Source organism: Macaca thibetana, chromosome 19 (genome assembly GCF_024542745.1).
Source record: "Macaca thibetana thibetana isolate TM-01 chromosome 19, ASM2454274v1, whole genome shotgun sequence".
NCBI classification, from domain to species: Eukaryota; Metazoa; Chordata; class Mammalia; order Primates; family Cercopithecidae; genus Macaca; species Macaca thibetana.
In genome coordinates, this window is record NC_065596.1 from 24,434,538 (window position 1) to 24,461,439 (window position 26,902).

A 26,902-nucleotide genomic window follows, 5' to 3' on the forward strand; every position below is an offset into this window, starting at 1 on the left:
CTAAGTTTCTGTGTGTGTTTTTTTTTTCTTTTGAGACGGAGTCTCGCTCTGTTTCCCAGGCTGGAGTGTAGTGGAGTGATCTCGGCTCACTGCAAGCTCCGCCTCCCGGGTTGACGCCATTCTCGTGCCTCATCCTCCTGAGTAGCTGGGACTACAGGTGCCCGCCACCATGCCCGGTTAATTTTTTGTATTTTTACTAGAGACAGAGTTTTACCGTGTTAGCCAGGATGGTCTCGATCGCCTGACCTTGTGATCCGCCCGCCTCAGCCTCCCGAAGTGCTGGGATTACAGGCATGAGCCACTGTGCCTGGCCGAGTTTCTGTGGTTTTAAGCCACCTCGTTTGTAAGATTTATGTGTGTGTGTTTTAAATTTTTTATTTTAAATTATTATGGATACATAATAGTTGTGTATATTTATAGGACATATGTAACGTGGTTTTGGGTTTTAGTGTTTTGTTTTGTTTTGTTTTTTTGAGACAGACTCTGGCTCTGTTGCCCAGGCTGGAGTGCAGTGGTGAGATCATGGCTCACTGCATCCTTGACCTCCTGGGCTCAAGTGATCCTTCTGACTCAGCCTCCCATGTAGCTAAGACTATAGGCATGCCCCACCACACCCAGCCAATTTTTTTTTTTTTTTTTTTTTTTTTTTTTTTTTTTTTTTAGTAGAGATGAGGTCTCACTGTGTTGCACAGGCTGATCTTGAACTCCTGAGCTCAAGAGATCTTCCTTTCTCACCCTCCCAAAGTGCTAGGACTACAGGCGTGAGCCACTGTGCCTGTCCTTCCGTGATGTTTTGATATGGGCACACATGTGTTAGTTTATAAAGTTTGTAATAATTTATCACAGGCTGCCATAGGAAACTAATATAGCTGAGTTTCCTGGTTCTTCTCTATATCACATCTGCTGGGGCTACATGTCCAAGGTGGCTTCTTCACCCACTTGTCTGATGCCTGGGCTGAGATGGCTGAAACATCTGGGGCTCTATCTCCACATAGCATTTATACGTGAGTAGCCTGGGCTTCCTTACAGCATGGCGGTCTCAGGGCAGTAGTACTTTTACATGGCAACCAGTTTCGCCAGAGTGAGCGTTCTAAGATTCAGAAAGTGAGAAATGACAGTTTCTTAAAGCTTGATTCCAGAACACAGCACAGCAAAACTTCCACCACATTCTACTGGTCAAAGCAGTCACAGAGTCACTCATATTCAAGAGGCAGAAGTACAGACCTCACCTCTTTAAGCCACCACAATGACAGGTGGTGATATGTGATTAGAGAAAGCCCTAAACAAGGACCTTGTCCCTCACCTACCCCCAAATACCAGGGAAAAGACGTCTTTTTTTTTTTTCTTTTTTTTTTTTTTTTTTTTGAGATAGGGTGTCACTGTGTCATGCTGTGGTGTGATTTTGGTTCACTGCAACCTCCTCCTCCTGGGTTCAAGCGATTCTCCTGCCTCAGCCTTCCGAGTAGCTGGAATTACAGGCACCCACCACCTTACCCGGTTAATTTTTGTTAATTTTGGTAGAGACGGGGTTTTGCCATATTGGCCAGGCTGGTCTGAAACTCCTGACCTCGAGTGATCTGCCCACCTTGGCCTCTCAAAGTGCTGGGATTACAGGCGTGAGCCACCACAGCCAGCCGAAGATGTCTTATTTTTTTTTCTTCATTAGCCACAAGGCTTGATGGGGAATGTAATTTTTGTCTCCATGGGTTGCCTTAGCAAATGATGGGAAGAAACATGAATTTTTCAATGTTATGCTCCTAGAGTGCCATTGAAATGGTAGTTCTGGCTCTTTTTCTGACAGTCCTGAGGCATCCTGGAAAATACAGCCCAGCCTTTATCCCCTGTCCCCAGCACATCAGGGGAAGTGCACTCCTGTCCTTATTCCTCACTGCAGTGCATGCAGGGAGCTCTGGCCATCAGATTATCTTCTATCCGTCTCCTGTCCCAAAGTACACTGGGGAATGTGGGGATGTCTCCTTAGAACAACAAAATAGTTGCAATCTTTGAAGTTTAGGAGACTAGAAGGTTAGTGTTCAGTGTGTGAGCTGGAAGGTTGCATTTGTAAGAATTAAAGAAAGAGGAGGTCAGGCGCGGTGGCTCATGCCTGTAATCCTAGCACTTTGGGAGACCTACGTGGGCAGATCACCTGAGGTCGGGAGTTTGAGACCAGCCTGACCAACATGGAGAAACCCCGTCTCTACTAAAAATACAAAATTAGCCAAGTATGGTGGTGCATGCCTGTAATCCCACCTACTTGGGAGGCTGAGGCAGAAGAATTGCTTGAACCGGGAAGCAAGAGGTTGTGGTGAGCCGAGATTGTGTCATTGCACTTCAGCCTGGGCAACAAAAGTGAAACTTCATCTCAAAGAGAAGAAAAAGAAAACGAAACAGGAAAGAAACATGAAATGTGGCTTGACAGTGAAGGACAGGTTTATTTTAGAGAAAACAAACCTGAGAGGGGCTTTTGGCTGAGTTAAGTTAGAGAGCCCCCCCTTTGTTTTCAGACTAAGGATATTTAGGGGTTTTGGAAGGGGGCGCTTATCATAGGTCCGGAATGTTTTTATGTGAGGAAAAGTTTATCGTGGGGTTAGAAAGTCTCTGGTTGGAGGGGAGGCTATCTGGGGGTTGGCATGTTTTTGGTCAGAAAGGGGTTTATCTTAGAGTTGGAATGTTTCTGGTTATGCTGACATTAGCCATTAGGCTGATGTTTTGGGGCTGGATTTAGCTGATTTTTAATCAAGGGGATCTAAGAATGGTGGTGTTTGTTCAAGATGGCGATGCTCCTGCTCTGTCAGCATTTGGAGTCCAGAAATAGATGTGGAGGCAGCCCCCACAAGGACTTCCAAGGTAGGCAGGGGCCTCAAACATGACCCCTGATTCCAGGAGCCTGTGGAAAGGTGTCCCCCACCATTTATCCTCCCAAAGATACACACTACAAAGAAGGGCAGACCTGGCCTTGTTCACTGGTACAAAATCTTTATTTAAGTATAAAATAAATAATAGGAATATTAATTAATAACAACGACAACACAACAGCGGCAACAATATTAATAATAACAAGAGCTCTCCCATTGGCCCATGGCCTTCCTCCAGCTTTTCTCTTCTGCTTCGCACAACTTTGTGATAGGTGTTTTCACAGCTGGCAAAACTGAGGCTCAGAGAGGTCAGCACACTGGCCTGAGGTCACACAGCAAGTCTGTAGGGCTGGAGCCAAGGGAAGGGCAAGGGGTCCCCTGGATCCAGCCAGGGCAGAGAGGGGGGTTTCAGGTTTAGGTCCAGAGGAGAGTGCCTCCCCACAGTCTGGCAGTCATTAACAGAGTGATGGTGAGGCTGAGATGGGCAGGGCCAGGCTGGGGAGCAGCCCCCTTGCGGTACTGGATATCCAGGTCTGGGTGGTTACAGCCACTTTCAGTACAGCAGGAGACATTGATGTGGTGCATGCTGAAGGCGTCACCCAGGTGGGCACGTTGGCACATTGAGGCAGTTACACAGCCTCTTACCATATAGCTTTGGTTTTTCGGTTCTGAGGAAAGAGAAGACGGAGTGAGACTTCCAGCTCCTGGGCCCAGGACTGGAATTCTCCAGTAGGTGACCTGCCACCTTGCAGTGGGCGCCACCTTCACTACCACCTAGAAAAAGCAGCAGTTCTCAGGGCCAGGTGCGGTGGCTCATGCCTGTAATCTCAACACCTTGGGAAGCCAAGGAAAGAGGATAGCTTGACCCCAGGAGTTCCAGACCAGCCTGGACAACATACCAAAACTCTGTCTCTACAAACATAAAGTAAAAAAGCTGTAGTCCCAGCTACTTGGGAGGCTGAGATGAGAGGATCACTTAAGCCCAGGAGATGGAGGCTGCGGTGAGTTATGATCACGCCACTGCACTTCAGCCTCGGCAACAGAGTGAGACCCTGTCTCAAAGAACAAGCAAAAAAAGAGGAAGAAAGGAAGGGAGGGAAGGGAAGGGGAGAGGAAGGGGAGGGGAGGGAGGGGAGGGGGGAGGGAGAGAGAGAAGGAGGGAAAGAGAGAGAGGAATGAAAGGAAGAAAGAGAGAGAGAGAAAAAAGAGGAAGGAAAGAAGGAAGGAAGGAAGGAAGGAAGGAAGGAAGGAAGGAAGGAAGGAAGGAAGGAAGGAAGGAAGGAAGGAAGGAAGCGAGCAGCGGTTCTTAAAGTGTGGCTCAGGGACCCCTGAGACCCTTTCAGGAGATCTGTGAAATCAAAATGATTCTCATGATAATACTAAAACATGGCTTTTTCACTCTCATGTGTACAATGGACTTTTCCAAAAACTCAAGGACATGTGATATTGCAACAGACTGAAAGCAGAAGCTTCCATGAGGACCCAGCTGTCTTCTATTAAGCTGGACATTAAAGAGATGTGCAACACAGCAAAATCATGCCAGTTTTCTCTCTCTTTTTTTTTTTTTTTTTTTAAGATGGAGTCTCACTCTGTTGCCCAAGCTGGAGTGCAGTGGCACGATCTTGGCTCACTGCAACCTCCGCCTCCCGGGTTCAAGCGATTCTGCCTTAGTCTCCCTAGTAGCTGGGACTACAGGCGCGCGCCAGCACGCCTGGCTAATTTTTGTATTTTTAGTAGAGACAGGGTTTCACCACATGGCCAGGCTGGTCTCGAACTCCTGACCTCATGATCTGCCCACCTGGGCCTCCCAAAGTGCTGGGATTACAGGCGTGAGCCCCCATGTCTGGCTGTCATTACATTTTTTCTCTGGAAACTATAGTCATTTTTCATTAAAATGTTATTTATGTTAATGTGTAATGAGTTTTTATTGTTATAAGATGAATTCATAAATAAACCTTTAAAGATTTCTCAGTTTTGGCTGGGCACGGTGGCTCACACCTGTAATCCCAGAACTTTGAGAGGCTGAGGTGGGCAGATCATGAGATCAGGAGATCGAGACCATCCTGGCCAACATGGTGAAACCCCGTCTTTACTAAAATTACAAAAATTAGCTGGGCATGGTGGTGCTTGCCTGTAATCCCAGCTACTCAGGAGGCTGAGGCAGGAGAATCGCTTGAACCCAGGAGGCAGAGGTTGCAGTGAGCCGAGATCGCACCACTGAATTCCAGCCTGGCGACAGAGCAAGACTCCATTTCAAAAAAAAAAAAAAAATTCTCAGTTTTATTTTTATTTATTTATTTATTTATTTATTTATTTATTTGAGATGGAGTTTCGCTCTTGTTGCCCAGGCTGGAGTGCAATGGCACGATATTGGCTCACTGCAACCTCTGCCTCCCGGGTTCAAGCGATTCTCCTGCCTCTGCCTCCCGAATAGCTGGGATTACAGGCAGGCGCCACCACGCTCGGCTAATTTCGTATTTTTAGTAGAGACGGGGTTTCTCCATGTTGTTCAGGCTAGTCTTGAACTCCTGACCTCAGGTGATCCACCTGCCTCAGCTTCCCAAAGTGCTAGGATTATAGGCGTGAGCCACTGCACCTGGTTCCCAGTTTTATTTTTAATGTGGCATTTATCTATAGAAATTGCTGACATAAACAATAAACAACAATTTTTTTTTTAGACAAAGTCTCACTGTGTCATCCAGGCTGGAGTGCAGCGGGTTGATCCCCACTCACTGCAACCTCCTCCTCCTGGGTTCAAGTGATTCTCATGCCTCAGCTTCCTGGGTGGCTGGGGTTACAGGTGTGGGCCGTCACTATACGCAGATAATTTTGCTATTTTTTTGTACAGACAGGGTTTCACCATGTTGGCCAGGCTGCTCTCATACTCCCAACCTCAGGTGGTCCTCCACCTCGCCCTCCCAAAGTGCTGGGATTACAGGCGTGAGCCACCACACCTGGCTAACAATAATTTTTAAGAGCATAAATAAGTTGAGACCAAAAAGTTTGAGAACCACTGGAATACAAAGATCTTTCCAGGACACCACAAGATAAAAGCCTAAGCTGTCTTCAGCAGATCCCCACAACCCATAAGAAATCTTGCCACCAAAGAATTCCATTTTTCTTTCCCTTTTTCTTTTTGTAGAAATGGGGGTCTTGCTATGTTGCCCAGGCTGGTCTCAAACTCCTGGCCTCAAGACATCCTCTGGCCTCAGCCTCCCAAAGTGCTGAGAGTACAGGCTTCAGCCACCGCATCCAGCCAGAATTCCACTTTTCTATGGCAAAAATGTCCGCATCCTGATGGACAACTCCTAATTCCTTACAACAATATTCACCCACCTGAAGGAAATCCCACCTTTTCCACAGGGAGACCCACCACAGTTAAGTCCAGCTTAACTGGAAGTCAATCTCTTGCAGAACTCTTCACCCGCAATAAGTGTTCCCTCCCAGCCTCGGAGAGGGCCTCACCGTAAGTGCCGGTGGCTACCAGACATTGATTCATGGGGCCTCGGCAGTCAATGAGGAAAGTCTCTTCAGAGGAGCATCCATGGGTGCTGTTCCCCTTGCAGCTGTAACACTGGTGGCCATTCTGTGGCAGATTTTCAAGCTCCAGGACTTAGGAGAAGACCAGAGACACAGAGACCAAGAAAATTAGTGCTTGGATCCCCACTTCCTTGAATGACCTCCCCAGGACTCCCACTCCGAGCCAGAGATGTCATGGAGCCACCTTGTGGTCAGGCGTCTGAATGGCATTTGGAGCGGGATGGTTTTTGAGTGCTTAAGAGAAACCGCAACTTTCAACTCCCCCAGCCCCATTTCTGGCCAGGCACTGTGCTGGGTGCTGGGTAAGCAACTATGTAAGATGAAACCGTCCTTGCCCTCACAGAAGTTACAATTTATTTATTTATTTTTGATACAGAGTCTCACTTTGTTGCCCAGGCTGGAGTGCAGTGGCGCAGTTGTAGCTCCCTGCAGCCTCGACCATCCCAGCTCAAGAGATACTTCCACATCAGCCTTCTGAGTAGCTGGGACTACAGGCATGCACCACCATGCCCGGCCGATTTTTCTATTTTTTGTAGAGATGGGGTTTTGACACGTTGCTCAGCTGGTCTCAAACTCCTGGGATCAAGGAATCTGCCTGCCTCAGCCTCCCAATGTTCTGAGATTACAGATGTGAGCCACTGTACCTGGTCAGAACTTGCAAGTTATTACTATTATTATTACTAAAAAAATTCTTTGAGATGGGGTCTTGCTATGTTGCCCAGGCTTGTCTCAAACTCCTGGCCTCAGGTGATCTTCCCACCTCCGCCTCCAAAAGTGCTGAGATTACAGGTGTGAGCCACTGTGCCCAGCCAGAATTTACAATTTAGAGCTACGCTTCCGAATCTGGTAGCCACTGGCCACATGTGGTTGTTTACATTTAAATAAATTAATATTAAATCGAATCTTAAAATTCAGTTAGCATTTCAAGTGCTCACTGACCACATACAGTGGTGGCTGTAATATCGGACAGGACAGATATGGAAAATTTCCATCTGTTGACAGTTGCTGGGTAATAGAGACAGGGATCTAGATTACACTGGAGGGGAGGGACAGTGAAAGCATCCCTGAAGATGATACATGAAAGCTGAGGCCTAATGGATGAGAAGTTGCCAGCAGGGTGAACTCTTGGGGAAGGAGTGTTCCAACGGAGGATACTGCATATGCAAGGTCTATGAGGCCAGATGGGTTTTGGTGGTTATGGAAGCCAAATGAACGTCAGCACAGTGGCTCATGCCTGTAATCCCAGCACTTGGGGAGGCTGAGGCAGGAGAATAGCTTGAATCTGGGAGGCGGAGGTTGCAGTGAGCCAGGATCACTCCACTGCACTCCAGCCTGGCTGACAGTGAGACTCCATCAGAAAAGGGTGGGGGGGAGGAAGGAAGGAAGGAAGGAAGGAAGGAAGGAAGGAAGGAAGGAGGAGGGAGGGAGGGAGGGAGGGAGGAAGGGAGGGAAGAAAGAAGGAAGGAAGAAAGAAGAAAGAAAGAAAGAAAGAAAAAGAAAGAAAGAAAGAGAAAGAAAGAAGAAGAAAAGAAACTAAATGAACGTCAGGCACAGTGGCTCATGCCTGTAATCCCAGCACTTGGGGAGGCCGAGGCAGGAGAATCACTTGAACCTGGGAGGCGGAGGTTGCAGTGAGCCCAAATCGCGCCACTGCACTCCAGCCTGGCTGACAGAGCGAGACTCTATCGAAAGAAAGAAAGAAAGAGAGAAGAGAGAGAGAGAGAGAAAGAAAGAAGAGAGAGAGAGAGAGAGGGAGGGAGGGAGGAAGGAAGGAGAAAGAAGGGAGGGAGGGAGGAAAGAGAAAGGAGGGAGGAAGGAAAGAAAGAAAGAGAAAGATAGAAAGAGAAAGAGAAAAAGAAAGAAAGAAAGAAACGAAACGAAACGAAACGAAACGAAACGAAACGAAACGAAACGAAACGAAGGTGAGGCACAGTGGCTCATGCCTGTAATCCCAGCACTTGGGGAGGCGGAGGCAGGAGAATCGCTTGAACCTGGGAGGCAGAGGTTGCAGTGAGTCAAGTTTGCTCCACTGCACTCCAGCCTGGCTGACAGAGCGAGACTCCATCTCAAAAGAAAAAAAAAAAAGAAGAAAAAGAAACTAAATGAAGGTCAGGCACAGTGGCTCATGCTTGTTATCCCAGCACTTTGGGAGGTCAAGGCAGAAGGATTGCTTGAGCCTGGGAGTTTGATACCAGCCCGGGAAACATAGTGAGACCCCATCTCTACAAAGGTTTTAAAATTTAGCTGGGTGCGGCTGGGCGCGGTGGCTCACACCTGTAATCCCAGCACTTTCGGAGGCGAGGCGGGCGGATCACAAGGTCAGGAGATCGAGACCATCCTGGCTAACACGGTGAAACCCTGTCTCTACTAAAAATACAAAAAAATTAGCCGGGTGTGGTGGCGGGCGCCTGTAGACCCAGCTACTCCAATGGCTTAGGTGGGAGGAACTCCTGAGCCCAGGAGTTTGAGGCTGCAGCGAGCCATGATCATGCCAGTGCACTCCAGCCTGGGTGACAGAGCGAGACCCTGTCTGCCCCATACCCGTCCCCCGCAAAAAATCGCTCGCTGCTGGGTTGAACCTTGGCTGTATGGTGGCAGGAGTGGAAGCAGGGAGACCAGAGAAGAGGTCATTGCAACAACCTGAGCAAGAAGTCAGCGTGGCTCAGCCCAGGTGGTGGCAGTGGAGGTGGGAAGGAGTGGGAAAATTTGAAAGAGACAAAAAAGATAGGAAGCTCAGGTCTTGGCAAGGGCTGATAGACAGTATCATTGAATTCTTGCAAAATTCTTCTTTTGAAGAAAAGCCTGGCCGGGCACAGTTGCTCATGCCTGTTATCCCAGCACTTTGTGAGGCCAAGGCAGCCAGATCACTTGAGGTCAGGAGTTCGAGACCAGCCTGGCCAAAATGGTGAAACCCCTATCTCTACTAAAAATACAAAACTTAGCTGAGCGTGGTGGTGGGCACCTGTAATCCTAGCTACTCAGGAGGCTGAAGCAGGAGAATCGTGAACTTGTGAGCAAAGGTTACAGTGAGCGGAGATCAATCCATTGCACTCCAGCCTGGGCAACAGAGATTCCATCTCAAAAAAAAAAAAAAAAAAAAAAAAAGGCCTGATACTGCCATTTTTCAGAAAAGGAAACAGAGGCCCCAGAGAGGAGTCGATTGCCGGAGAGTGACTGCGCAGCTGTCTGCCTGAGTGCATGCTCCTGCCCAACCCCAGGCCTTGCCTGTGTCTCCCGTTCCTTACTTGGGCCCTCGTTGCATTTGGTGGTGTTGCAACACTTCAGGAAGTGGAAGGTGTCGTTGTTGTGGAAACCACTGGAGCCTGGGCAGCCGGGAAGGTAGCCACAGCCTCGGAGGTGGCGGTCATCCTTTGGATGCCCTGTGGGGGCCAGGGAACAGAGGTCAGATGTCAGATTGTGAATGAGGGACTAAGATGGGATTTGCCCGCAATAGCAGGCATTCAACCATTCACTACTTTACCCTTCATCATAGGACCCTCATTTTATCTAGGACAGTCATAGATCTTGTCAAAAACTACATATTCCAGCCTCTCTAGGTACAGTCATGTGATGAAGTTCGGACCAATGTGATATAAATAGAAGTGCTTTCTGGGACTTCCAGAAAGGAGAACACTTACAAAAGGAGCAGTGCCCCCTTTTTTATTCCTTCTTTCCTTCTTCCTCCTTCCTGGAACTTAGATGTGAGACCCGGAGCTCCAGCAGCCATTTTGGACTATGAGGCATTTTGAGAATGGAAGTGATGTGTAAGAAACAAGAAGGTGGCTGGGCATGGTGGCTCATGCTAGCAATCCCAGCACTTTGGGAGGCTGAGGCAGGTGGATCACAAGGTCAGGAGTTCGAAACCAGCCTGACCAACATGGTGAAACCCTGTCTCTACTAAAAATGCAAAAATTAGCCAGACGTAGTGATGCACATCTGTAATCCCAGCTACTCAGGAGGCTGAAACAGGAGAATTGTTTGAACCTGGGAGGCGGAGGTTGCAGCAAGCCGAGATCATGCCATTGCACTCCAGCTGGGCAACAGAGAGCGAGACTTCGTCTCAAAAAAAAAAAAAAAAAAAAAAAAGAAACAAGAAGGCATCTGGGTTCTTGGTGACTCTGGAACTGTCCTTGTGGCCCTGGACCTCTTGTGTACGAGAGAACTTAGTCCCTTGCTGACATCCCTGTTACTCTGGAGTTGTTAAGTACAGTCTTGGGGAGGAGCAGAGCAGGGAGGAGGAGTTGCTGGCAGGTTGGGGCTCACCTTCTTCACTCTCCTGGATCCAGTGGGTCACCACATCCAGGCACTGTTCTTCAGGGCTGCGGCATTGCAGGCTCTGGTGCCGGCCCCTCTCACAGCTCATGTCTGATGAGCCACAGGAAATGCATTCAAGGTAACGGCTTCGGGAAAAGGTGACAGCCCGGCCTGTTTGGAAGAGGGGGAGGGGAATGAGACTCCATGGGGACAGTCCTGGAGCCCTAGCTCTGCAAGGACTCACTGGGCATCAATTCCTCCTTATCCCACCCTGCAGCCAGTTACTGAGCCCTGTCTATTCTGTCTGCTGAATCTTTCTAGAATCCACGCCCTCCTTTCCAGCCCCATGGACCAGTCCAGCTCAGACCTCCTTCAACTCCAGCTACCTCCCTAGCCTCTGGGTTTCCATTCTTGTCACCCCCTACTCACCCCAGTGCAGCATTTCCACATGGCCCTAGAAGTATATTTCTTTCCCGTTTTTTTTTTTTTTTTTCTCATGAGACAGAGTCTCACTCCATCACCCAGGCTGGAACGCAGTGGCGCCATCTTGGCTCACTGCAACCTCCACTCCCTGGGTTCAAGTGATTCTCCTTAGCCTCCCGAGTAACTGTGACTACAGGTGTGCACCACCACGCTGGGCTAATTTTTGTATTTTTAGTAGAGACAGTAGTAGAGCTGGTCTCGAACTCCTGACCTCAAGTCATCTACCTGCCTCAGCCTTCCAAACTGCTGGGATTACAGGCATGTGCCACCGCACCCGGGCCCTTAGAAGGGTATTTCTAATACTCATATTTGACCCTGTCTCTTCTCTCCTCAAGACTCTTCCATAGCTCCCTACTGCCCTCAAAATAAAATCCAAGATCTCTCATCCTGGCTAACATGGTAAAACCCTGTCTCTACTAAAAATACAAAATAATTAGCCGGGCGTGGTGGCGGTGCCTGTAGTCCCAGCTACTCAGGAGGCTGAGGCAGAAGAATGGCGTGAACCCAGGAGGCGGAGCTTGCAGTGAGCTGAGATCCGGCCATTGCACTCCAGCCTGGGCGACAGAGCGAGACTCCGTCTCAAAAAAAAAAAAAACAAATAAATAAATAAATAAAATAAAATCCAAGATCCTCAGCATGGGATTCAAAGCCCATCAAATACTGAGGCCCGAGCACCTCTCCTGCCTCGTCTCCCTCCACTACACCCTCAGACTCTACTCCACACTGACTTCCCACAGTCCGCGGCTACACATGTTGCCTGCCATCCAGGCCTTTGCATATGCCGTTGTCTCTGTCTAGAACACCTTTCCTTTGCTCTCTGCCTTCCCTAACTCCTACTCATTCTTCAGGTGTCAGCTCCAATTTTACCTCCTCTGGGAAGCCTTTCCTGATCCACCAGGCTGGAGCAGCTCCCACACACCCCTGGACTCCCGCATCCCACTCTGGGTGGTCACTGTCTGGTGACAGGTATGTCTCCTCTACTGGACTGTGAGCTCCAGGAGGGCAGGGCCAGGGGCTGTCTTGATCACTATTGTGTCCCAGCACCACCTGGCACAGGGCCAGGGACAGATAAGATATTCAATACATATTTGTGAAATGAATGAATGAATGAGGAATTACTTAAAACCCCTCTATTGTTCTCTGTGGTAGCCTGTCTCCAAAATGGCCCCCAATAATCTCTGCTCCCTGGTATTCATGCCCTTAAAGAATAGGGCTGGCTGGGTGCAGCGGCTCATGCCTGTAATCCCAGCACTTTGGGAGGCCAAGGTGGGAGGATTGCTTGAGTCCGGGAGTTTGAGGTCAGTCTGGGCAACATAGCAGGACTCTGTCTTTAAATTAAAAACAAAAAAAGAAAAAAGAATAAGGATGCCCTATGTAGTCAACTGGATATTATGGAAATGATGGTGTGTGCCTTCTGTGGCTAGATCATAGAACACATGGCAATTTCTGCTTGGCTGTCACTCTTGGGTCATCTTTTCTGGGAGAAGCAGCAGCCATGTTGTGAGGACACTCAAGTAGCACCATGGGGAAGTTCATGTGGCAGAACTGAGGCCTGTGCCACAGCCATGGGAGGGGAGCATTCATGTGAGTGAAGCTACCTTGGGAGCCTTCAGATGATTGTAACCCCAGCTGACATCTTGACTGCAGGCTCATGAAGGATCCTAAGCCAGAATCACCTAGCTAAGCCACTCCAGGGTTTTTGACCTTCAGAAACTTTGTAAAATAATGCATGCTTATTTTATTGCTGCAATCTGTAATGCAGCAATAGAGAATAGATAAGCAATCGATAATACACTACCTAATTATCCCGGGAATCAAAGACTCACTTGACTGATTCCTGATCACTTTGCCTTTTGCACGAACCTTGCGGTGTTGGCCAACTGGATCCGTTACTTTTCCCTGGAAACACCAGAGTCATTCCTCTGCCCAGCCCTTGGCTCACACCATTTCCCATACTTGGCATGCCCTCCCTGTCCTGACCCAAGACACATCTAAGCTGAGTCCAAGCCAAGTCTTAAAAAAGTGAGAAGACCATGTCAGCCAAGGCTCTCAACTGGCAGGCCGCTAGCTGTAATTAGGCGAATCATTTACATCCAAAGCCCAATCATCCCCCTCAAAGAAAAATAACTACAAGGCCACCCATGTCTTCTCATACAAACTTCCATGAAAATGAAAACACAAATTCTCATCATTGCCAAAATAGCTGTTCACACCTAGAACGCCTTTTCCTTGTGCCCTACTTTCTCTAACTCCTACTCATTCTTCAGCTGTCATCTTCAATTTTACTTCCTCTAGGAAGCCCTCCCTGACCCGTCAGCCTGGAACAGGTACCTGCTCTGAGCTCCCACTGCCCCCTGAATTCCCCATTTCTAGTTCTGCCCACTCTGGGTGGTCACTCACGGGTCTCCTGTGTGAACTCTTTTTATGCCACTCTTCTAAATGCCAATGATCCTCAGGGCTATTTTCTTTTCTTTTCTTTTCTTTTTTTGAGATAGAGTCTTGCTGTGTCCCCAAGGCTGGAGTGCAGTGGCACAATCATGGCTCACTGCCACCTCGACCTCCCTAAGCTCAGGTGATTCTCCCATCTCAGCCTACTGAGTAGCTGGGACTATAGGCGTGTGCCAGTACACCTGGCTAATTTTTGTATTTTTTGTAGAGACAAGGTCTTGCGATGTTAACCAGGCTAGTCTCGAACTCCTGGACTCAAATGATCCTCTCGCTTCGGCCTCCCAAAGTGCTGGGATTACAGACGTGAGTACTGTACCTGGCCAGGGCTCTGATTTAAGCCCTTTTTATTTCTCACAGTATAGACTCTTTCATGGGGGAAATACTGAAATGACTTCATTTCCATCTATCTGCTCATCACTCACAAATCTCTCTCTAGTCCAGGCTTCTCTCTGAGCTCCAGACCTGTACATGCAACTGTCTCTTCAAGGCCCCATGGCTATACCTCAAACACCTGTCCCAAACAGAACTCCCCATCTTCTCCCACAACTGCTCTTTTTCTTGAAGTCCACGCGTCCAAGGCGGCCCCATCCAGTCCCTAGGGCGGAACCTGGCAGACCCCTTGGTCTTCCACATCTGTGGATCAATCCACATGCTTCTACTGTTCCATCTTCTAGCTCTTTAATCCTTTTGCTCTGCTGTTTCTGACCTCTATCAAGCATAACTGCAGAGTTCTTCATTTGAGTCACTGTTCTATATTTTCTGTTGGACTCTTAAAAAATGGATTCCTTGGCTGGGTGCGGTGGTTCATGCCTGTAATCCCAGCACTTTGGGAGGCCAAGGCGGGTGGATCACGAGGTCAAGAGATTGAGACCATCCTGGCCAACATGGTGAAACCGTGTCTCTACTAAAACACAAAAATTAGCCAGACATGGTGGCAGGTGCCTGTAGTCCCAGCTACTTAGAAGGCTGAGGCAGGAGAATTGCTTGAACCCAGGAGGCGGAAGTTGCAGTGAGCCGAGATCATGCCACTGTACTCTAGCCTGGCAACAGAGTAAGACTCCGTCTCCAAAAAAAAAAAAAAAAGGATTCCAGGTGTTAAAATGTGCCCATTCTTCTGTTTTCCTGAATATATTGATTGTAGCAATTTTCATGTTTCCTGTCCTATAATCCAATATCTGAATCACTACAATTCTGTTTCTATAGTTGGATTTTTCTCTTAGTTTCTGGTCAATTGGTCCTTTTTATTTTCTTCAGGATACCTTGTAAGATTTTGTTGTTGTTGTTTATTTTTTGTTTTGTTTTGTTTTGTTTTGAGGCAGAGTCTTGCCCTCTCGCCCAGGCTTGAGTGCAATGGTGCGATCTCAGCTCACTGCAACCTCCTTATCCCGGGTTCAAGCGATTCTCCTGCCTCAGTCTCCCAAGTAGCTGGTATTACAGGCGTGCGCCACCATACTCGGCTAATTTTTTTTTTTTTTTTGTATCTTTAGTAGAGAAGGGGTTTCACCATGTTGGCCAGGCTGGTCTTGAACTTCTGACCTCCTGATTCGCCCACCTCGGCCTCCCAAAGTGTTGGGATTAGAGGTGTGAGCCACCATGCCCAGTCTGTTTTTTTTTTTTTTTTTTTTAAGATGGGGTCTTTCTACATTGTCCAGGCTGGTGTGCAGTGGCTATTCATAGGGATAATCCTGCTACTGATCAGCACAGGAGTTTTGACCTGCTCCATTTCTGAGCTGGGCTGCTCCAACCCCTCCTTAGACAACCTGGTAGTCCCCTGCTCCTGGGAGATCAACATATTGATGCCAAACTTAGTTCAGACACCCTATTGATATAGCACATTACAGCCCAGAACTCTCAGGCTCAAGTAATCCTTCCAAGTAGCTGGGATTATAGACGCATGCCACCATGCCTCGCTATCTTGTAAATTTTGATCAGATGCCAGACATTATAGATAAAAATCTGTCAAGGGCCTAAACGATGTTTTCTTCTTCCACAGAGAGTCAGGTTTTCATTCCTGTCAAGTATTGGACCTAGGCTTGTTTAGGGCTCTTCTATTTCACTTTGGCCCTTACCCCTAGGGTGGTCTTAGGGGGAAAGCCTGAGATGCTTACCAAGGCCTCTCCAGCTTGGCAACCTGTGTCCCCAGCATCACATGTCTGCTGGAAGCCTTGTTCGCTTTTGTAGCTTCCCAGTTGCTATTTTTCTCTTCCAAGTTTCTTAGACTCTCACCCTGTGCATGTAGAGCTTGCCAATGACTTGAGGGAGATTTGTTTGCAGGTTGGGAACTCCCTTTTCTGTGGTCCCATCCATTCCAGGATTTTAACTCTCATCTTCCAGACATTCTGGCAGCCCCAAACTCCAACCTCCGTCTTCTCAGTCTAGCGACTCTTTCTGTCTGGGCTCTATTTCCCTTCCACAGCAGCAGATTGGCAAGTGCACTCCGGGAAAAAGCCAGGTTGTCTGTGGAACCCACATTTTATGCTTCCCTTATTTCAGAGGTTGTAGTGCCTCAAGTTTCTCCTTTCTTTCTTTCTTTTTTCTTTTTGAAACGGAGTCTTGCTTTGTCGCCCAGGCTGGAGTGCAGTCTTGTGATCTTGGCTCACTGTAACCTCTACCTCCCAGGTTCAAGCAATTCTTGTGCCTCAGCCACCCAAGTAGCTGGGACTACAGGCATGTGCCACCACACCTGGCTAACTTTTGTATTTTTAGTAGAGACAAGGTTTTGCCATGTTGCCCAGACTGGTTTTGAACTCATGAGCTCAAGTGATTCACCTGCCTTGGTCTCCCAAAGTGCTGGGATTACAGGCATGAGCCACTTCGCCCGGCCAAGTTTCTCCTTTCATTTGCTGCTCTCCAGTGACTTCTAATCATTGTTTATTATTTGTCCAGCATTTGCAACTGTCATTGGCAGAAGGGTTGGTCTGATACAAGTGACTCCATCATGACCAGAATTGCAGGTCCCCTCCCACATTTAATCTACCACTAAGGCCTGCTTCTAAATAGCACTTTTTTGGCTTTTGTTGAGACAGGGTTTTTCTCCGCCACCCAGGCTGGAGTGCAGCGGTGTGATCACTGCAGCCTCCAGCTCCTGGGCTCAAGCAATCCTCCTGCCTCGGCCTTCCAAAGTGCTGGGATTACAGATGTGCACCACTGTGCCTAGCCTGAACAGCTCTTAAATCTATCCACTTCTCTTCCTCTGCATATCTGACACCCTAGTCCTGCTGCCCTCTTCTCCACCTGGACAACCTCACCCACCCCCAGGTTGGTTTCCTGTCATCTACTCTTGCTTCCTTTTTTTTTTTTTTTTTTTTTTGAGACGGAGTCTCGCTCTGTCGCCAAGGCTGGAGTGCAGTGGCGCGCTCTCAGCTCACTGCAAGCTCCGCCTCCCGGGTTCACGCCATTCTCCTGCCTCAGCCTCCCGAGTAGCTGGGACTACAGGCGCTGCCACCACGCCCGGCTAGTTTTTTGTATTTTTAGTAGAGACGGGGTTTCACCGTGTTAGCCAGGATGGTCTCGATCTCCTGACCTCGTGATCCGCCCACCTCGGCCTCCCAAAGTGCTGGGATTACAGGCGTGAGCCACCGCGCCCGGCCTTGCTTCCTTTCAATCTATCTTCTGTCCTGAGGTCAGAATAATTTGTTAAAAATATAAATGAGGGCCAGGTACAGTGGCTCACGTCTGTAATCCCAGCACTTTGGAAGGCTGAGGCGGGCAGATCACGAGGTCAAGAGTTCAAGACCAGCCTGGCCAACACAGTGAAACCCCATCTCTACTAAAAATACAAAAAAATTAGCCGGGCGTGGTGGCGGGTGCCTGTAGTCCCAGTTACTTGTTAGGCTGAGGCAGGAGAATCGCCTGAACCTGGGAGGCAGAGGTTGCAGTGAGCTCAGATCGCACCATTGCCCTCTAGCCTGGGCAAAAACAGAGAAACTCCGTCTAAAAAAAAAATAACAATAAATAAATGTGATCATTACATTCGCTGTTTAAAACCTTCTGTGATGGCCCAGTGCTCCCAGGACGACGTCTAGAAGCTCCTGTGTAACATGCTCCTGCCAAGCTTTCCAGCTCATCTTGCCCCACTGTTTCCTTCATCCAGCTACACTGCTTTTGGCCACCTTTGTATCTGTTGCTCCCTCTGCTGGACTGCTGGAAAACCCTTTCCACTGTCTTTTTTTTTTTTTTTTTTAACAGGATCTCGCTCTGTCACCCAGGCTGGGGTACAGTGGCACGATCATAGCTTATTGCAGCCTCCACCACGTGAGCTAAAGTGATCCTCCTGCCTCAACCTCCCAAGGAGCTGGGATCACAGGCATATGCCATCATGTCTGGCTAATTTTTGTATTTTTGTATTTTTTGTAGAGTCATGTTGCCTAGGCTGGTCTGGAACTCCTGGGCTGAAACAGTCCTCCCACCTGGGCCTCCCAAAGTGTTGGGATTACAGGCATGAGCCACCGCACCCGGCCTCCACTGGCTGTTTAATAGTCTGATTCCTACTCATCCTTCAAGATCCAGCTTAGCTATTGCTTCCCCTAGGAAACCTTCCCTGACCTGAGTCAGGTATCTCCTCTGGGGTCCCACAGCCCCTACTCTTCCCTCATCCCAGCCCTGAACCCTCTGCCTGTGTTTCCCCCTTCCTAGCCCAGACTAATCTATTAGGTTGGTGCAAAAGCAACTGCGGTTTCTGCTGTTGCTTTTAATGGCAAAAGCCGCAATTACTTTTGCATTAACCTAATAATCAGTCACTGTCTGGTGATGGGTCTGTCACCCCTATACACACACACACACACACACACACACACACACACACACACAGGACTGTGAGTCCCATGGAGTCAGGCAGTGTGGGGAAAAGAGACACAGTAACAGGCTGACCTCTCTTTTCCCCACAAGGCAGGGCACAAGGCTGTCTTGGTCCCTGCTGTGTCCCCAGCATCATATAAGTACTGAGTGCAGTTTAACCAACTATTCAAGTTGCCACAAGCAGGATACAATGGCATTATAAATGGGGATGAGGCCGGGCGCAGTGGCTCACGCTTATAATTCCAGCACTTTGGGAGGCTGAGGCGGGTGGATCACCTGAGGTCGGGAGTTCAAGATCAGCTTGACCAACATGGAGAAACCTCGTCTCTACTAAAAGTACAAAATTAGCCGGGCGTGGTGGCGCATGCCTGTAATCCCAGCTACTTGTGAGGATGAGGCAGGAGAATCACTTGAACCCAGGAAGTGGAGGTTGCGGTGAGCTGAGATCGTGGCATTGCACTCCAGCCTGGGCAATAAGAGTGAAATTCCATCTCAAAAAAAATAAAAAGAAAAGAAAAGAAATAGGGAGGATATAGGTATCTCAGTTATTAGATTACTGAATTGACAGCTGCTGCTCCAAGCTCCTGGTGGACCCCGACCACTCCCAACTCTCTCCCCAGGACCCTTCATGTCCCTGTGACCCATCATGGAAAGGGGTAACACCAGGCCCAGCAGGGGACTCCAGGAGTTTGTCGTGGCACTCATCAATATTTTAAAATATTTTCACTATCATCTCTGATTGAATGCACTACTTAGACCCAAGTATTGGTGCTTTCCTTAAGCGCATCTCACCGAGACAGGAAGCCCACATCCTCTCTTGTCACTTCCTCAAAACAAACCTCTGATTTGGCCCCGCCAACAGATTAGCGTTTGAGGACAGGATGGATGAAAACCAGGCAGAATCAGGAAGAGTGAAGAACAAAGAAAACCCAGTGCAAACTCAGCCCTCTGCTCACTGCCGTCACCGTGACTAGACTGGCCTTACCCTATTTCCTTCCTCACTAGCTCCAGAAAGAGGAATCTCTTTCACAGATGGATCCATGCACTGTGGACCCATTCCTTCCCCACCCTTCCTGTCCTGTGGGAATTTAGGAGAATTTGACCTTTTCTAAGTCTTTTTCTTAAAATGATCAGAGCCTGAAGCCATGGAATTTGACAAAGGGGCTTATGGATATTTCTTTCTCTCTCTCTTTCTTTCTTTCTTTCTTTTCTTTCTTTCAGACAGGGCTTATGTCTCTTTCTATGTTTCTCTTTCTTTCTCCTTCCTTCCTTCCTTTTTCTCTTTCTCTTTCTTTCTTTCTCTTCTTTCTCTCTTCTCTCTCTCTCTTTTTCTTTCTTTCTTTTTCTTTCTTTCTCCTTCCTTTTTTCTTTCCTTCTTTGTGTCCCTTCCTTCCCTTCTCTCTTTCTTTCTCTTCCTTTCTCTCTTTCTGTCTCTCTTTCTTTCTTTCTTCTTTTCTTTCGGACAGGGTCTCACTCTGTTGCCCAGGCTGGAGTGCAATGGCATGATCACAGCTCACTACAGCCTTGATCTGCCAGGCTCAAGTAATCCTTCCACCTTAGCCTCCTGAATAGCTAGGACTACAAGTGTGTACCACTATGTCCGGCTACTTTTTGTTTATTTTTTGCAGAAACTGGGTCTCACTATGTTGCCCAGGCTGGTCTTAAACTCCTGGGCTCAGGCAGTTCTCCTGCCTTGGTCTCGCAAAGTGCTTGGATTACAGGTGTGAGCCACCACATCCAGCCTGTTATGGACATTTCTTCACATTTTTTTTTTTCACTGCCCAAGCCAGAGACCATCTATTGCAGAGGATTCTCCCAGCCTACTGTGGCCCATTTAATCCTCCCCTCTTTTAACTTCCCTTAAGAACATCAAGTCTTTGCTTGAATCCTGGCCCCTCAGCATCTATTGCTTGGACCATCTCCCATCCCAATGGATTGGGTAGGACCATCTCCTGCCCAGTCAGATGGACAAACATCACTGAGACGTCTCATCTATGTCTCATGCACGCGTGTGAGCTTAAGGGCAGAGTTGCAAGTTATACCTAACAACCATACATACAAACATGCAGGAGGGGATTGGGTTAAGGATGAAAGTAATTGTGTCATTGGGGTGGGGATTTGGATAGTCTGAGATGAGGATGGGGTTGATTTGGGGATGGGGCTGGAACTGTGTTTGGAACAGGGCTGAGTTTGAGTTGGGAACAGTGTTGGGGTAACATGAAGTTGGGGATAGGATTGAAGGTGAAGCTGAGTTGGGGTTGGATATTGGGTCAAGAATGGGTTGGGGATGGGGCTAAGCTAGAGATGGGTTGGGTTGGGGTTGGGACTTGGATAAGGCATGGAGTTGGGGTTCAGCTAATGTAAAGTTAAGAGTAGGATTGGGATGATGATGAGGTTGAGCTGGGCATGGCTTGGGGTTGGGGATGGCAAGGGCTGCCGTACTCACCAGAGTTGCCCTGGTTGCACAAGTCTAACCCACACACAACCTCGGTAAGGCTGGTGATCTTCAAGCCAGTCCGATAGCTCATGGTCCTGTTGGTCTTCTCTGAGTGGGTACAGCTTTTCTCCACCAGCTCCAGCTCTTCCCCTTCTGCAAAGAGGGGATCTTCATTACCACAGAGGCTCCTCTCAGCCCAACCAGTCTCTGACAGTCCTGGTCTCAAGGTCATCCGCTCCCAGGGCTGATTTTTGGTAGGCCTCTTCTCTTGTTTGAGTCCAACTCTGTCTTTTTCTAGAGTTAACCTTGACTCTACCCCCATTCCAACAAGGAGCCTGCTCTATTTTATTTTAATTAATTTTTTTTTTTTTGTTCTGGGAGACAGGGTCTTGCTCTGTCACCCAGGCTGGAGTGCAGTCGCAAGATCTCAGCTCACTACAACCTCTCCCTCATGGATTCAGGCGATTCTCCTGCCTCAGCCTCCCAAGCAGCTGGGACTACAGGCACATGCCATCACACTTGGCTAATAATTAATTAATGTTTTAAGAGACAAGGTATCGGCCAGGTATGGTGGCTCATGCCTGTAATCCCAGCACTGGGAAGCCAAGGTGGGCAGATCACGAGGTCAGAAGATCGAGATCATCCTGGCTAACACAGTGAAACCCTGTCTTTACCAAAATGTTTTTTGCATTTTGCAAAAATGCAAAAAACACCAGGTGTGGTGGCGTCCCAGTGGTGTAGTCCCAGTTACCTGGGAGGCTGAAACAGAAGAATCACTTGAACACGGGAGGCAGAGGTTGCAGTGAGCTGAGTCTGCACCACCGCACTCCAGCCTGGGCGATAGATTGAGACTCCATCTCAAAAAAAAAAAAAGAAAAGAAAAAAAAAGAGACAGGGTCTCACTCTGTCACTCAGGCTGGAGTGCAGTGGTGCAATCATAGCTCACTGCAACCTTGACCTCCCAGGCTCAAGCAATCCTGCCTCCTCAGCCTCCCGAGTAGCTGGGACTACAGGCGCCCGCCACCACGCCCGGCTAATTTTTTTTTTTTTAATTTTTAGTAGAGACGGGGTTTCGCCGTGTTAACCAGGCGGTCTTGATCTCCTGACCTCGTGATCCACCCTCCTCGGCCTCCCAAAGTGCTGGGATTACAGGCGTGAGCCACCATGCCTGGCCCCATTATGTAATTATTACCACAGTGTCTTCTGCTGCTGACTTGCTGACTGACTTAAAGTCATTTCCATTTTCTTCTTTTCTTTCTTTCTCCCCTTCCTTCCTTCCTCCCTCCTCTCTCCCTCCCTTCCTCCCTTCCTTCCTTTCTTTCCTTTCTTTCCTTCCCTTCCTCTTTCTTTCTCTCTCTCTCTATTTCTTTCTTTCTTTCTTTCTTTTTTTCTTGAGATGGAGTTTCACTCTTGTCACCTAGGCTGGAGTGCAATGGCATGATCTCAGCTCACTGTAACCTCCGCCTCCCGGGTTCTAGCAATTCTCCTGCCTCAGCCTCTCGAGTAGCTGGGATAACTGGCACCCAACACCACACCTGGCTAATTTTTGTATTTTTTAGTAGAGACAGGGTTTCACCATGTTGGCCAGGCTGGTCCTGAACTCCTGACCTCAGGTAATCCACCTGCCTCAGCCTCCCAAAGTGCTGGGATTACAGGCATGAGCCACCACGCCCGGCCCACATTTCTCTCTTTCGTTCATTTTTTTGACAGGGTCTCACTCCATTGCCCAGGCCGGAGTGCAGTAGCATGATCTCAGCTCACTGAGACCTCCGCCTCCCAGGTTCAAGCAATTCTCCTGTCTCAGCCTCCTGAGTAGCTGAGATTACAAGTGCGTGCCACCACACCTGGCTAATTTTTCCTTTTTTTTTTCTGTAGAGACGGGTGTTTCACCATGTTGGCCAGGCTGGTCTTGAACTCCTGACCTCAAGCAATTCATCTGCCTCTGCCTCCCAAAGTGCTGGGAATACAGGTGTGAGCCAGTGCTCGGCCTGTTTCCAATTTTCCATGTCACAAACATTGCTGCTAAGAACATTCTTATACATGTATCCCTGGGTATATGTGGCCAAGGTTCTTTGGCATTTCTGCATGCCGAGGAGTTGAGCTGTAGCATATGCTAATCTTCTTCTGGACTAGATATTGCCAAATCGCTCTAGGTGGTTGATGTGCCAATTTACTCCCCCACCACAGACACGGTCTGCAACTCCACATCCTTACTAACCCGGGTATTGTCAGATTTTTAAAGGCTTGCCAGTCTGGTGGGTGTGAAATGGGCTCTCCTTGTTTGTTTGTTTGTTTTTAGTTTGCATTTCCCAGTTACGGGTGAGGAAGGTTTCTCAATCACTCGCGTTCCATGCTGCGCTGGAGGGGTGTGTGTGTGGGAGGGAAGCTCACCTTCCCACATGCGCACGATCGTGGTCCTGCAGAGGTCCTGTCCTAGGGCGCACTCTTCCACCCGGCAATCCCCGTTGCTCTTACACTGCATGCACCGCAGGCCCCAAGAGGCTGGGGGAAGGAGGGAGGGGGGGGGAGGGGAGGGGGAGGGGAGGGGAGGGGAGGGGAGGGGAGGGGAGGGGAGGGGAGGGGAGGGGAGGGGGGGGAGGGGAGGGGAGGGGAGGGGAGGGGAGGGGAGGGGGGGGGGGGAGGGGAGGGGAGGGGGGGGGGAGAGGAGAGGAGAGGAGAGGAGAGGTTAACTTCGCTTAGCTCCAAGACCCCCCCGCTCGCCCCTGCATGTCCCAATACCAACACCAAGTCTCTAGGCCCCGTCCATTCTGATTCGTGTTCCATGTTCTGCTGGGTTCCGGCCGGCGGTACTTCCAGTCTGTCCTTTGTCCACGTTCTACCTCCATCCCCCTAACTGAACGTTCTATCCCTGCCCACAAGTCCTTTCCCAAAGTCCTGTCCTGGCCTGTTTTTCCTTTCGTTCTGTCCTCGTGAGGCGTATATCCTGACAGTCCTATCCCCGCCCTCTCTGTCTATCAGTACGTTCTATTCCTGCTCCCATTAGGCCCTTCTCACCGCGCCGGCCCTCGGTGGATCACGCCTCTCCAGTTCCACTAGGGGAGTTCTAGCCTTGCCCCACCCCTGTCTATCTTTATGTTATACCGCCACTCCTAGTGCCCTAATGGAACTATCCCTCCACTCACTCCCCCTGGTTCTACCCGGCTCCAGAGCCTCTCCCCGCCCACTAGTTTATTCCCAAATTGTAGCCCGGGCCGTCAGCCCTCCCGAGTTTCTATCGTCAGATACTCTAGTTTCCCGCGAAGTTCTGTCTCCGCCCTCCAGCTACCCAACTAGGTTTTGGCCCCGCCCTAGACACCTCCTCGAGGTTCTAGCCCCGCCCTCTAGCTCTTCCTGACCTTATCTTCTCGCCCCCTGGCTTCTCCCCGATGCCATAACCCCGCGCCTAGCTCCTCCTCGAGGCTCTAGTCCTGTCCTCTAGCTCCTCCTTGTGGTTCTAATTTTGCCCTTTAGCTTTCCCCGAGGCTCTCCCCGCCGCTAGTTCTTCCCTGAGGTCATAACTCCACCCCAGTCCCTCCTTGAGGTTTCAGCCCCACCCTGTACTCCTCCCCGAGGTCGTAACCCCGCCCCTTGGCCCCTTGAGGTCCTAACTCAGCCCCGTAGGTCCTCCCCAAGCTTATAACCCCGCCCCTAGCTCCTCCTTGATGTTCCAGCCCCGCCCTCTAGCTCCTCCCCGATGTTATAATCCTATCCCTTAAGATTCTAGTCCCGCCTTCCAGCTCCTCCCCCGAGGTTATAAGTCCGCCCTCTAGTTACTCCTCGAGGTTATAACCCCGCCCTCTGGCTCCGCCTCGAGGTTCTAGCCCCGCCCCTAGCTCATCCTCGGGGCTATAACCTCTCCCCAAGCTCTTCCTTGAGGTTCCAGCCCCGCCCTCTGGCTCCTCCCCGACACTCTCTCCCCGCCCCAGGCTCCTCCCCGAGATTGTAGCCCAGTCCCTAGGCCGGGTCCGGACCTCTGGGCCTTCCCCGACATCGCCTTCCAGCTGTGCGTTCAGAGTATCCCGGAGTTGTTACTCATTCCAGGCCTCCCGCGGTCTCGAGCGCTTTCCGGGTTATTCATTGCGGCCGCAACACCCCGTGGCCACCCGCCCTGACTCAGTTCCTTCTCAAATTCCTCTTGTTTCTCTACCCAGTGCCCCCCACATTTTCCGGGGAAGTAGGTGAGAGTCGCCTCAGTGAGAGGGAAAGGTCCTGAGGGACAGTCCCGGGTCTCCAGCACTGGCTCTGCACCGCTCAGTCAGCCTCCCTTGGCCCTTTTGTAAAAGGGAGTCCTGTCCCCTCGTTTCTCGGAGGGGGAGACCTGGCAGCATGGAGAGCGCTGGGGGGCGCTGCGGGGTCAGATCCTGCTTATTCGAGCACTGGCTGTGTGATTTTAGGCCAGTTATCTAACCTCTCTGTGCCCCAGTTTCCTCTGCGAAACGAAATTAATAATAGTCCCATCGTCAAACGAAATTAATAATAGTCCCATTTTATAGTTCCTTGAAATTACAAGGAAGAGGCTTCGAAGAGCTCCATTTAAAAAAAAAAAAAAAAAGCACTTGGGCTGGGCGCGGTGGCTGACGCCTGTAATCCCAGCACTTTGGGAGGCCGAGGCAGGGGGATCACGAGGTCAGGAGATTGAGACCATCCTGCCTAACACGGTGACACCCGGTCTCTACTAAAAATACAAAAATTAGCCGGGGGCGATGGCAGGCGCCTGTAATCCCAGCTACCCAGGAGGCTGAGGCAGGAGAATCGCTTGAACCCGGGCGGCAGAGGTTGCAGTGAGCCAAGATCGCGCCACTGCACTACAGCCTGGGTGACAGAGTGAGACTCCGTAAAAAAAAAAAAAAAAAAAAAGCACTCACTAAATTATGTAAAGCTAAATGCCTTTGCTCCACTAATATTTCCTTAGCTACCGAGAGCCAGGTACTGCGCCGCGTAGCGTTGCACAAAGCACGAAAATTACTATAATTTGATTAGGGAGGGTGCTGGGGACTGAACCCCATTCCTCAACTCATCCTCTGACAACCCCCACTCCCCTCAATCAGACCCTGTTCCAGGCGCAGGTGTTCGGGACCCAGCCCCTACCTGGGACGCAGGTGTGGAGCAGCAGCAGCAGTGGCAGCAGCAGCGGGTGACCCATGTCGCGAGGGCAGCTCCTGTGCGCGGGGTCCCTGCACTTCTCTCCTTCTGGCCTCAGGAAGGAGGCAGTTTTGTGGCCCCAGGGGCTCCTCCCAGACGTTTTGTGAAAGAGCGAGTCAGCCCCAGATGCGTGGGCGCCTCCCCCTCCTCCCGAAGGAACCTCCTCCGCCCCAAACTTCCCTTCCCGGGGCGCGGCCAGCTGGTGGTGAAGGGGTTGGCTCGGCCCTGACTCATGGAGCTGTGGTCACAGCTGTGTCCCCAGACTGCCTGGGTGCAAATCCCAGTTCTCTCTCTTCTTAATGTGGGACCCGGGGCATTCGCTCTCCACTGCTGTAAAATGAGGATAAAAGCTTTGACGGTAAATATGAATGTGGCTGATTATTAGCTAACAGGATTTTTGTTAGTTTTGTCAGGAGGGATAATGTCCTTATCTAGAGAGGCATCCTGAAATATGCATCTCTTAAACACTTAACACACTTAACCCTTGCTTTGCTTCCTGCTGTGCCCCCAGCTCCTGGACCAGTGCCCAGCACAAAGTAGGTCCTTGGTAAATGTTAAAAGAATGCGTTGAGCCCTCCATTTCGGCCAGCAGCTATTCCAAGCATTGCACCTACATTAAAACACTTAATGGTGAAACCCCGTCTCTACTAAAAATACAAAAATTAGCCGGGCGTGGTGGCGTGCGCCTGTAATCCTAGTTACTTAGGAGGCTGAGGCAGGAGAATCGCTTGAACCCGGGAGGCGGAGGTTGGGTTGCAGTGAGCCGAGATCGTGCCACTGCACTCCAGCCTGGCACAGAAGGAGACTCTGTCTCAAAAAACAAACAAAAAACACTTCAGCCAAAAATGTAAAAAGATACACTGTTACGACAATGGCTTTGTGCTTAGGTGGATTCTTTTTTTTCTTTTTTCTTTTTCTTTTTTTTTTTTTTTTTTTTTTCCAGATG

The 26,902-nt window shown here is 49.5% G+C and overlaps 2 protein-coding genes across 3 annotated transcripts in view; both read right to left on the reverse strand.

Moving 5' to 3' along the window:
- Positions 1–26,902, reverse strand: part of CADM4 (cell adhesion molecule 4) — a 168,600-nt gene that overhangs the window by 23,292 nt on the left and 118,406 nt on the right. The gene's annotated exons all lie outside the window — the stretch shown is intronic.
- PLAUR (plasminogen activator, urokinase receptor) lies at positions 818–26,574 on the reverse strand. 2 transcript variants are annotated; one of them, XM_050771177.1, is made up of 7 exons: positions 25,903–26,574; positions 23,206–23,316; positions 20,824–20,967; positions 10,659–10,820; positions 9,641–9,775; positions 6,321–6,467; positions 818–1,090 (listed from the first exon to the last, which is right to left on the reverse strand). In XM_050771177.1, the coding sequence occupies exons 1-7, from the start codon at positions 25,955–25,957 to the stop codon at positions 999–1,001; spliced, it is 846 nt and encodes a 281-aa protein (XP_050627134.1). In that variant the 5' UTR covers positions 25,958–26,574; the 3' UTR covers positions 818–998. The 2 variants fall into 2 exon arrangements, with proteins under 2 accessions (XP_050627134.1, XP_050627133.1); XM_050771176.1 differs by lacking the exon at positions 818–1,090 and adding an exon at positions 2,960–3,523 and having other exon boundaries at positions 25,903–26,564.

Excerpts from the sequence above, each read along its gene's own strand:
- PLAUR (XM_050771176.1), bottom strand. The coding sequence starts at position 25,957 with ATGGGTCACCCGCTGCTGCTGCCACTGCTGCTGCTGCTCCACACCTGC. Across the intron at positions 10,821-20,823 it reads GTGCAACCAGGGCAACTCTG|GCCGGGCTGTCACCTTTTCC; the intron begins GTGAGTACGGCA and ends TCTTCCAAACAG. Across the intron at positions 3,524-6,320 it reads GGTAGCCACCGGCACTTACG|AACCGAAAAACCAAAGCTAT; the intron begins GTGAGGCCCTCT and ends CTCTTTCCTCAG.